Raw genomic sequence first — 12,168 nt, 5'->3', positions numbered from 1 at the left:
AAAAAAACGAACCAATTATCATGAGGTCACGTGTTATCTTTGTCACTTTATCAGATGTGCTGACTGCCACCTCTATTTACCTTCTTAACTGCCCCGAAATTTGTTTCCAATTCTAGACACATCTAATACGGAACGACTCGTGGAAAGACAAGCAAACTGCATTTCCTTCTACTTTCGACCATTTCGCCCTCTATCCTGACGAACTTATTCCTGTGTAAGAGGCATACCAAGGACATATAGATTGTGGATATCCGGATTACTTACTCGGATGGCCACTTGTAGAACAACGAACACCCTTTCGTTGGAGCTCGGAAGAAGTAATGTACAGTGCATTCATAACTGGCGAACCAATATCAATCATCACCATTGCAGGTATCAGGACCCACGTGTGCCTTACTCCATCACTTACAATAAGCGCCAAATGATTCGAAGGTTCCGGCTATATGTATAGCAGATCATCATACAAGCGATTAATTTTCAAGCTCGACGACTTGAAATACTCTACCTACACAGGGGATTGACTTGTGTGGATGAGCATTGTATCAGATCATTCAGAAGACAGCTTGATCGAACCTAATTTCTCCTTAGACGATCCGTTTTTTATCACATCTGTTGTATCTCCCCTGAAAATGTTACCGTTGCCGTGGAAGGATCACTATGCCAAGGATATAGTCCCTAACAACCACGAGGATTCGACATGTCCATGTAAAGTTTACAAAAGTAGGATAATGTACCCACAAATACATCTATTTCTCTTCAACAATTGGTCAAATCGTTTATTGTGAGCTAGGTAATTGATTGTTCGTTGAAGTCAGCTCTCCATCACATCTGACCCGGATGAATCTTGGAGATTATTTTTGGCTTCCAGATTAGATTTAAGCTCTATGTCAGATAACGTCTCGAGTATCAAGTTGAGAGGGCGCAATGTTATATCTTCGACAGACGTGGTGATGTTTATTTTGAATCTTGTTGCGTCGTTCTTTTTCCAACCCACATTCTTTTAATCATCATTTGAAATCTTTTCATAATGTCTCCGCGACTTGTATCATCACTATGGGTGATTATACTGTTTCTTAATTTTGGTCAGGCTGCTGGTATGTCCCTATTATTTAGTTTCTTGATATCAAGGGAGAATTGAACTCATGCCTCGTATATAGTTCTTTTTTCAAATTCAACCACTTCCGCAACCCCGGCATCTACAGTATCAGCATCTATCCCTTCTACAATCACACCTTCCGCTACTCTTTCATATGCAAATGTTCAATCAACGACACAGTTTTTTCCTATTACTCCTGGGCCATACTGGGGAAACCAATCCATTCCAATCAATACCTGCACAGAATGGAATCTTAATGGAATCACTCCCCAATTGATCTGGACGCCATGTCATATGTATGAGCAGCTCTCGCTACTCGTTGCCTTGGCTAATATTGGTAAATAGATTCGCCGGAACAGTCCAATTGTCATACTTTCCTCAAGCAAGTGGAAATATATCCTACCCCTCCACATATTACAATGAAGCTATAGGGATTACAATGTGCGTATTTACGTCATTCCAGAGATACTGTTTAATGCTAATGAGTTTAGGACTTCTCCATCAATGTACATGGTCATAAATACCATTAGTGGATATAATAGTTGTGGTCAAGTTGGTCCAACAATGAGCAATGTAATTATTTCGATGAATCCTAGCGATGTCTCTACAATTGCCCGCTACACGGCGTCTGATCAGCAAGTCAATACAACGCCAGCTGCGCTGCTTACTCTGAGCGATATCATTTCAGGATGTTCAACAATTACATTGACCGAATCTTCGACTAACGGTGCTATCCAAAGTATGCATGCTATGGACAATGACTATAATAGATGTTTTCCTGCCCTGGCTATCCCTACACCCCAGATTGAATCACTTGGACTGTAAGTTATTGAAATATTCAAGTATCTAAACAGGAGCTGATATATTCAGACCATATTTTAGACACTGTGGCCAAGATAATGCACGACTTGGTCTTTTTGATCCACCAGGAGCTGTACCCCCCGTCAACGCACTTCTTCCTGTCACATCAGCAACTCCAGCAACTTCAACTTCAATTCCAGCGAGTACCGCTAAATCACCATCACCAAGTCAACCATCAAAAACATCCACTGTCAACTCTCCTTCTAGCACATCCACTTCTGATGTTCAAGTCCCAAAATCTAGTTCAGTGCCTTCAGATACTAGTGTTCCACCCTTAGAGGCATCGTCATCTAATGTACTCTCAACTTCTGTTTTAGCTGTACAAGACCCAACTACTACCGTTGATTCACCACAGCCTGTATCGTCAGTACCTGTTATCCCAGCCAACACACCAATTCCAATCGCAACAATTGCTTCTTCAGTCATCTCCGTGATTCCTGGTGACTCGACAGTAGTTATAGGAGACCAGACTGCCTCTTTAGGTGGAGCTCCTATTACCATTTCTTCTTCCATTGTTCAACTCACGCCATCTGGCTTGGTCATTGCAAATGAAAATGAAGACCCATCCCAATCAAGTATTTACACAATTCCAACCACTACGGCCGTCGCATCAGCGGTGTCGCCAAGTAAAATCGCTACTCTCGCTGGTGGAGAAATTATCTCGGCAATTCCAGGTGCATCGACTTTAATCGTGGCCGGTCAAACAATTACTTCCGGTGCTCCAGCAATAACACTCTCGGGTTCCGGTTCAATTGTTAGTCTTGGGTCTCAAGGTCTTGTAGTCCAAGAATCGAATGGAGTCGTATCAGCCTACAGTATCCCAACTGCTGCACCCGTACCTGCAGTTGTATCGAGCGCGATTGCTACTCTTGCAGGAGGCGAGATTGTTTCTGTAGGGACTGATGCATCAAACTTGATTCTCGGTTCCCACTCCCTCGTTGTCAATGGCCCAGCGATCACACTCTCCAATTCAGCTGTCGCCACCCTTGGTGCTGCGGGTTTAATCGTGCAATATGCTGGAAGCATTGTATCCACCATTCCTCTTTCTGCCGCAACGTCTCTACCAATTCATTTGGCAATATCAGAAGCCTCTGTTACGGAAATTCGAACCAGCGAAATAGTAATTTACAGTTCCGGAAAGCCTGTATCAACATATTACAGTACTTTGACTGACACTACTTCCATCACCGAAATTCGAACTAGCGAAATAATAGTCTATAGTTCGGGCAAGCCGGTGTCGACATTCTATAGCACCTACTCAAGTTCAAAAAATGTAGCCATCAGTGGCAGTAGTACTACAAGCCCTGCAAGCGAGCCCGATATTCTGGCTATTGAAACTGGAAATAGAGGTGCTAGCTCGACTTCAACTAAAAGTGCGGACACATTTGCTATTACTAATATTGTCTTCAATGGTGGTGTTGATGGTTCGAAGAGAGGGTTAATTAATGGATTAAATTTTGTGGGATTACTGGGCGTATGGGGAGTGATGAATACTTTCTGAGAGCGGTAGAAGAAAGGAACGCGATAAGATAGGATATTGATGAATTAGGAAACGATATGCACATTTTAATAATTCCCACCTATGATTTTAGGAAAAATTCAATTCTTATAACTCACTATTGTAATCTTACTATGTAGCTATGTGGTTTACCATCCTGCTTGATATCAAAATTCGATAACTCAAGGAACTTCCTTCATATATATACCCATTTGATCACTATGTGGCGAAGAATTTTTTCAATAATGTTTGACATAAGAAAAAGTAAAATTGGTGTGGTAATAATTCAAATTGATTTGTTCGGTTATGCAGAGTCTATGGTTCCTTACGTTCCTTTTTCTTTAAGGGGGGCACATCCACGTCTAATGTCAGGCTTGAAACGGAATGAAGTAGCAGATAAATGATGGGGTGATTGCCAATGGTTACCGGTATAGAGAATCAAAGTTGTTGTTCACTGACTTTGAGAGATGATAATTCTGGATTCCCATAGCATTTTCCTACTTCTGTTAGATAGAGGCGGATGCTCTCGTGACTAGAATAGAATAAAAGTAGCGAAATATTGCAGAGATTGTATTGCAGCATTTTCCTACTCAAAAAGATGACCCTCCTCCTATTTACAATTCATTGGCATCATAACATAAATATTTTCCCCCCAATTACAAACACCCACCTGCCCACTGTACAAATCCCATAGTACAGGTAAGCTTGGTATATCCACGAGTCCACAATCTAGTACGACTCGGCCATCTGTGAAACGCCAAAAATAAATGAAATGATCCCATTTCCAAACCGCAAGCCACCAATCCCTATAAAAACCGTCTTTGAAGCTTCTCATTAAGTATCCCCGGATTACAGGGTGTAAAAATACGTAAAATCGTCCTAGCCCATCCACCCCCCATAATCTTTTAATTGTCACTCGTCCCTACTAATTTCCACTCTATGACCATATTGGCCTTTGGCCCCGTGCCATTCACTCGTCTCTTTATCTAGCTTATTCGTACCAGCTCTCTCATTCGAATCGCCGCGATTTCTATTCCTCGAGAAACTCCTCTTGACTCTTCCGCTTCCTCCTTCTCCATTTCCTTCCTCCTTTCTTTCCTCTCTACTTTCAACTTCCCCTTTACTTTGAAAACTCAACTCGATAACATCTGTTCTCACAATGTTCTCCTCACTTTCTCCAAATGTACCGCCGTTTGTTCCTCGATTTCGTCCATTCTTCACGTCTTTTCCATTTTTGCCGGAGTATTTCGAGCGCATGTAGTTTCCGGGGTTGGAGAGAGGATGAGAACCCAGATGAGATGGATTTTTATAGGACGAAGAGCTGTGGATTGTTTTCCATTTGGCTGGAATGATGGCTGAGAGGACGGGCAGAGAAGCGGCAATAACACCGAGTGTTAAATCGACTAATGTCCAATCCTCGAGAGCTTTGAAGGACCCTAGTACGTGTTAGTTTTCTATCGTTTGTACTTTGAAAATCCGGCCATGAAATAAAAAGGCCAGATTTCAAGATTGAGAATATAAGCTTACATAAAACATCCGAGCTCAACTTCGTCTGCTGGATTTGTCTCATAATACTTCCAATCATGCTCACACCTCCCACCGCAAAAACAATGTACAATCTCCCTCTAGTCCTCCATCCCATCTTGACTTTCCACAGTACAATGAGCGGGACAGCCAATAGACCAAAATCCATAACGACGTGAATCGTACTCATAATTGTTCCCATTTTTCCCACCGGGAAGCATTTCGCAACAACTCCTTCTCTCCCCAATCGAATTGCGTCCCAACCTCCCCAAACAGGGTTACACAGAAAGATATTCCAGAAGAGTGATACTAGAATATAGATAGCCAGGAGAACTAGAAAGACGTTGTTGAACAAGAGCCACTTATCCGATGTCATAGATGTAAGTCTGCGATTGAAAAGACAAATGGAAACCTTCACCACTCCTACTGCTACGAAGAAAAATATCTTGGACCAATTGGTATAGCGTTTGAAGTATCCATATTCCTCATATGTTACATCCCAAATGTGTTTTCCTGCGCCTCCATATACGACGGCTAAAATCTGTAGTACTGGCCACGTAATTGCGAGGATGACACCGGGAACAATGAAGAGATCGTCCAGACCGAGTCTTAAACCGCGATTTAGGAGACGAATGAGAAGACGAACAAGTGTAAATGTGAACATGAAGAAGATGGATACGGACATTCCGATTAAAATTGACGTGGCGCGGGATTCGTAAACGTAGCCTGGTGGTGCTAAAGGAGGAATGGTAATTCCCTTGTTAGGATTGCCGTGAATGCCGAAGGCGTCATTGAGGTAGGCGACGATGTAGTAGTCATTGGTAGTATTTGGTGGTTGACCGATGAGAGCTGATATAGTACCTGTGGGGATGGTGGTTGCGTAGGTTTTGGTTGCGGAGGAGATAATCGATGACGAAGACGATAGTATCGAGGAGGACATGATGTGGAAGATTGAAGCTTTAAATCGACGTCTTCACTTTCTCCAGTCGATCGCAGCACAATCCAACACCAATGACAACGTAAATGATCCTCAATTCGAGACTCTTGGAAAAGAAGAGGGGAATATCGCGGGGAAGCCTGGCTTTGAGGATCGCATTGAATGATTCACCAATTCTTACATGCAAAACTTTATGGCGAAGAAACAATCACGAACTGCTGAAAAGTGGAAAAGACCTGGGGAAGATAGAAATACAACGAAAATCTTTACTTAGACTCTTTGATTTAGTTCAGATCAAGAAAGTATAATATATGATACGAGCATGGTGTTGAAACCCCTTGAGAATATCCCGTCAGAAACATCGCAGAAGAATCCCATATTAACACGAGCACACGGTAGAAAAATAAGGAGCAAGGAAAGGATATCGTTGAATGTAGGATCTTACTTGACATCCCTTAGAAGTCTTGGAAGGTCCATCCATGAAATTGAGGGGATCTTAGGCACATATCCTTTAGTAACGATAATTTTCCAAGGCCGGTTGGGTTTTAGATCAGTCTATTTGTCGAATGCCGAATCACTCGATCCCTACTACTATCCCGTTGCTGCATTCCTCTACCATCAAGCTTTCAGGAGCACAAAAAAGTCCACCTTTCTATGGATTGTTAGAAGGAAATAGGGTGAAGATGTTGAACTTCAATCCGATCACAAGGAAACCGCAGTAACATGTTCCTTGTGCCCTGTGTAACTTATAATCACCCAGGTCACATCATCACTTATCAAGACATTTTGCCGGCGACTTTCCTCATTCGATTTACCTATGAACGCCAGCTGCTCTTTGCGCACCTATTAGTGGTCTAATCGTACGATTAAGGTTTTCGTGCCGATATGGAAAGAAACACAGACCGTCTCGACTGTGCAAACGGTGTTGCCGTTCGGTACCTGAGGAACGTTTTTATCTGGTCTGAATTACCGGTATCGAGCGATATCTAATGTGTATCAAATGAGCTTCATCTTGCCTTTTCAAACGGTGCCTGGACTTGGTAGCGACCCCTCAAAATACCACCATAGGTTTTCTGGGAAAACCTAAAACTACCTTGAACATCGGTCTACCAGAATTTGGGTAATTCTTGTGCAACAGTGGATTATCACATTTGCCCCCGGCCTCACTGTCGGATGAATTTCCTAATCTTCATTCCTATATGTAGATCATTCAAACGCGGAATGGCGATTTGTTAATGGTTATGATAAGTGGAAGGTTTTGAGAAATGCTCGCGAGGCGAAATTTCGGGCTTTCCACAAACTAATGGCAAAAATTGGTTGATTAAGATGATGTGATATAACAAACTTTTGATGGGGAAGCGAGGTAAGAATTCGTACAGATCTCCTTGAAAATGGATAAGACGATCCATGATCCACGGCTAACACATAACCTTCATAACCTTGTACGAAGTACGAGTCCGACTATTGGATAGAGTACGAGGGCGTGTTTTTGATGAATGCCAGGCAAAATAACCGAACTCACTAATATTTACTATATGATTTTTATAATGAATATAACTTTATAAATATTAATAACTCTACTTTACTAAACTTATATATGAATCTTGATATAAAAAATTATTTAAATTTAAAAAGATTTTTCAAATACTATATTTATTTCAATTGTTATTGAATTTCAAAATAGATAAGTTTGTGCTTATTTTGGTAAGGAAATGTCCCTGCGCACGGATCCGGCATTCATCAAAAACACGCCCTCGTAGGTATTCATAGAAAAAAGACACGCGGGAAAGTGCCGGAACGATGTAACAATGAATGAATGCATTGTCATGGTCTCTCGATCTCTTTCATAAAATGAAATTTGACATACGTATTCATTGCGAGAATTATTCAGGAAAACCTGAACAATTTATTGTCCGATTTGAACCAATCCACTTGATCATGGTTACCAGTGTTGTGCTCCCAAAACAAGAAAATGGTAAGACCGCAAGTGGCATATCTCGTGATCATGACTCGCAAGTTTACGCACGATGCCAAAAATCGGTTCAAAGACACAGGAAAATCCCTACTAAACCATTGCTAAACCATTGCTAAAAAATTCTCTTCTAGTTTCATCCAGTTTAATGCAAATTTAGTACTTCAGTAAGTTTTCTTCATACAAATTTCGTTTCGTCTGCTCAAATTTCAAAACTTACGGGTTTTGCCTTTATTTATATACGCGAGGCGTTTCGTCTTAACTACAAACATCACATATATAACGAGACCTTGCTCTTAATATAAGGGTTCCTTGAGAATCACTCGGTTCTGACATTTCAACGGTCTCGATTGAGATTCCAGAATTCTTCCATGTCAATAAGAGATGAACTTGAGCATACAGCGGTCAAAGTGACAGATGCCCAGAGAATAATCCTTACGCACATGCTTTTAGCACATGCTTCTAGCACTTAGCTTGGAGAACTATTGTACAAACGATATCGGATACAATATCATAATTTCCTTCAATCGCACTTTATGATGGGACAAATTCTCCGTCTCTCATAATTCTCATCGGTGGGTAATCGGTGGGTAATCCGTGGGTATTTCAAAATGGGATATGATCTACAATATCCGATAATAATGCTGCGGAGTTCGTGAAATTGCGTACAGGCAAAGGCAAGGCGGATTTAGCCTTCTAGTCCGCTGTCATTTAATTTACCATGTAGTGGCATGAACCCTTTCTGAAAGTTTGTTTTCCTTTTTGACTTCAAACTCGATCTTGATCTTGATCTCACCTACCACTTTCGTTTTTTCACGAGATGTTTTTCCTCTGGTCCCTCGTTATCGGCCTTGCAACGGTCTCTTCAGCTAAATCTTCTGATGATCTGGATTGTACTGGAATCAATGGTATCAGACCACAATGTGAATCTCAAGAGACATCTTACAAACGCGATGTCTTTTGGGTAGGAGGGCATTACGTGAACGCAGCCATTGGTCTGTTGACCTACGATCAGGCGTATGTTGAAAAGTTGACTCCACACAAGGGTATCAAAAAACCATATCCCGTGGTCTTATTTCACGGTGGAGGAGTTTCCGGTGCAGTATGTCGCGTTCAATCCCTCTGAAAGCCATCATCGACTGATCAAAAATAGACATGGCTCAATACACCTGATAATCGCAAAGGCTTTGCATCGATGTTCTTGGACTTGGGTTACCAAGTTTACGTTGTCGATCAAACTAGTGTAGGTCGCGGAACCCAAGAGGATCTCGCAGGATATCCTTTGAGAATTGGATCAACTGCAAACATTAGTGAGGTATGTTTTAGCTTCCACATACGCTATAATGACAGAGACTTACAATTTTCCTTAGGTCGGATTCACAGCTCCAGAAATCGCCAATGCTTATCCCCAAAGCCAACTACATACCCAATGGCCCGGTACTGGAGTTAGAGGAGATCCTATCTTTGATGCATTTGAAAGTTCGTTCATGCCATTGACTACCAACAATACTCGACAAGAAATCTCGATGCGTGCCGCTGGTTGCGAACTTCTTCAATTGATTGGTCCATCATTTTTGATTTCTCACTCTATTGGCGCAATCCACCCAATTGTAATTTCAGACGAATGTCCAGATCTCGTGCTCGGAAATGTCAACCTCGAACCTGGAAACATTCCATTCGAATCCTACACCGGAAACGCAACATCTTCTGTTGGAAGATCAGCTGCTCGTCCATTTGGCTTGACTGTCTCCAATCTTAATTATGATCCTCCTATCTCCAACTATACCGAACTCATGACCGAGACGGTTGGCGAGGATACCCCAGAGAGCAGATCTTGCATCCAACAAAGCAGCGCCGCAAACTACACTATCCATACCCTCCCTAATGTAGCCAAGGTACCATACGTCGCATTCACCGGTGAAGCATCTCCTCACATCACTTACGAACATTGTGTCATTCAATACCTCAATCAAGTTGGTGTAAAGACTGATTGGATCAAGATGGCTGATGTCGGTGTTCATGGCAATGCTCATTTCGGATTCTTGGAGAAGAACAACGACGAATATTTCAAGGTTGTTGAAGCTTGGATCAAAAAGGCTGCCAATGGAATTGGTTCATCTGATTCCGGCGGAAGATATTCGCACTGGAAAGCATAGTTTGAGGAAGGCATGTTTCGGAAAAACACTGTAGAATTATAATTAGCCCCCCTGTGTGGTTTGTACATATTTACCATAATATTCTAATGTCTCCTTTATCAGATGTCGAGGCAAGACAATTAATATAATTCAATTTTTGCCTTCAAACAATCATCAGCCTCTTTTTAATCTATACAAATGGCTTCAAATTTTTATTACTAGGTACCTACCTACCTAGGCATTTGCATCGTAGTGCGACGATGAGGTTCTCAACCTCAGTGGCTCAACAATGACGCTAGCCTCTTAAAGTTAGATGAAAGCTGTAAGCCACCATCACCAATACAAGATTTCGTTAGAGTACTAGAATGTTGAAGTCTTCATCTCATGAGCAAAGTCAGATTGGATTGAGTGTTAAAGATTCTGCTGAAGACCATGGCAATAAAGAATGTGGATATAGCCAAGTTGTCGCAGATTTGAACATGCAGGGAATCCAATTTGCGCTATATCTTCCTAGCTAGGAGGTTACCTTGAACATCATGCGCTGTAAGAAGGTATTTCACCTCTAGCCAATCTTGGTATGTGGTATTTTGTCACTGCTAGATTGCTGTTGCATATAAGATGAGTAATGGGTATTAAGTGTTTATTCATCATTTTCACTTTATTACTGACATGTTAGAGTAGGTATATAGACTAGCATATTCAATGCTTAAGCCATCTCTCACATTTTGAACCCGGCGGAAAAGCAGCAGAGTATATTCAATAATGGTATCTGAACTTGGAGCGATTGGCCGTCTGCCGAGGGTCATTGAGAGACCTATTGAGATGCAGGGACTTTGCTTTAGCATACCCCGTACCAGCATGATGTGTTGATTCTCTTTAAATCTATAACTTGCAAATCTTTGGAATTATTTTTAAGCATTTTTTACTGCGCTGGTAATAACGGGCTCTTTCGTAGTTTGACAAGCTTTCTGTCTGTTTTGTGTAATCACTTCCTCCCATTAATCCAAAGCTGTATTTTGGGGAAAGAATTTTACTCAAGATACAGTATTAATTCTCAAATTTTGCTCTAAATTCAAGCTTCCAAAACCTCCCGTCTTTTTTCTCTCATCAATTGGATACAATAGTCTGTTTCAGAATACATTGATTTGCAAGTCAAGATGATCATCTTCGATTGACATCATTAGATTTGATCAAGCCATGCTAAAGTTAAAACGAGGCTCAACTCATCTCATCAGCAGACGAAATCGTTTGATATCATCTCGCAAGCCGGAGAATCCTTCTATAACCTCCTCAGCAAAGTCTCATAGTTACGCTGTACCTGGGTACTAATTCAGACAGTGATGGGTGAGATGATATTGCACTTGCTGACCTTGATGAACAACTGCAGCCAAGCAAGAAAGTTGTGAGAAGATAGTAAGAAAGCCCATCATGCCGTCATCAGTTATATTTTCAAATCAAAGAGACATACTCCAGCAATTTGGTCTGCTTTCTTACTCTGCACCGGCTGCAACCATTTCGCGCAACTCGTTCCTCAATGTGGACCCGCGATTTGCAGCATCCCAGAAAATTACCCCGGCTCACTTGGAATACATAGTATCCGATTCTGCTTTTGAAAAGTTGCAGGAAGGATTTCAAATACTCGTTGACCATAATAATTGAAGTATGCGATTTCTACTGGAGATGTATCCCATACTCACTGCTGTATCATCTTCCTTTCTGCGCGAGACATCAACGAGTATATCTTATAAAGCAACTTTCTGTTTATCCTTGGTAAAATACTTCGTATCGGCAAGCTGAAATATCTTATATACGCTTCAGAATTCTACACATTTACTCCCCCGACTCTTCAGAGGGGCCCTTGCGAACAAGATGTTCCTGTCCGCGCCGCCCGGGAATTTCTATATGTGTATTTGATTTATTGAGCGGAAACCTGGAGTCTTTCTGAATGATAAGTTCGGCAGTCATTTGTATTGTGACGAGAAAAACAAATACACATAAGCATATTAAAGAGGAAAGTAGCAAGTACCACTGAGTATAATGCTACATAGATCATGAACAATAAGTCTCATTGACTGAACAAGCGGCGTTTCTGCCTCAATACTATTCCTGAAAAAAAAAAAAAAACAGGACTCTGATGTATCTCAA

General features: G+C 41.4%; 3 protein-coding genes across 3 annotated transcripts; 2 read left to right on the top strand and 1 right to left on the bottom strand.

Moving 5' to 3' along the window:
• Positions 1-1,027: 1,027 nt before the first annotated feature.
• On the top strand, positions 1,028-3,458 carry EAE98_006314 (uncharacterized protein; the record flags this gene model as incomplete). Its single annotated transcript, XM_038953937.1, has 5 exons — positions 1,028-1,094; positions 1,158-1,392; positions 1,442-1,537; positions 1,588-1,917; positions 1,967-3,458. The coding sequence occupies 5 exons, from the start codon at positions 1,028-1,030 to the stop codon at positions 3,456-3,458; spliced, it is 2,220 nt and encodes a 739-aa protein (XP_038809727.1).
• A 909-nt stretch (positions 3,459-4,367) lies between these two features.
• On the bottom strand, positions 4,368-5,919 carry EAE98_006313 (uncharacterized protein; the record flags this gene model as incomplete). The annotated part of the gene is made up of 2 exons (XM_038953936.1): positions 4,368-4,891; positions 4,983-5,919. The coding sequence occupies 2 exons, from the start codon at positions 5,917-5,919 to the stop codon at positions 4,368-4,370; spliced, it is 1,461 nt and encodes a 486-aa protein (XP_038809726.1).
• A 2,789-nt stretch (positions 5,920-8,708) lies between these two features.
• Positions 8,709-10,044, top strand: EAE98_006312 (uncharacterized protein; the record flags this gene model as incomplete). Its single annotated transcript, XM_038953935.1, has 3 exons — positions 8,709-8,990; positions 9,042-9,203; positions 9,259-10,044. 3 exons carry the CDS (start codon positions 8,709-8,711, stop codon positions 10,042-10,044), a joined length of 1,230 nt encoding a protein of 409 aa, XP_038809725.1.
• Between the last annotated feature and the right edge of the window lie 2,124 nt (positions 10,045-12,168).

The sequence above is a fragment of the Botrytis deweyae genome (genome assembly GCF_014898535.1).
Source record: "Botrytis deweyae strain B1 chromosome Unknown BDEW_013, whole genome shotgun sequence".
Taxonomy (NCBI): Eukaryota; Fungi; Ascomycota; class Leotiomycetes; order Helotiales; family Sclerotiniaceae; genus Botrytis; species Botrytis deweyae.
Note: the sequence above shows the minus strand (reverse complement) of the source record. Positions and strands in the feature narration are given on the sequence as shown.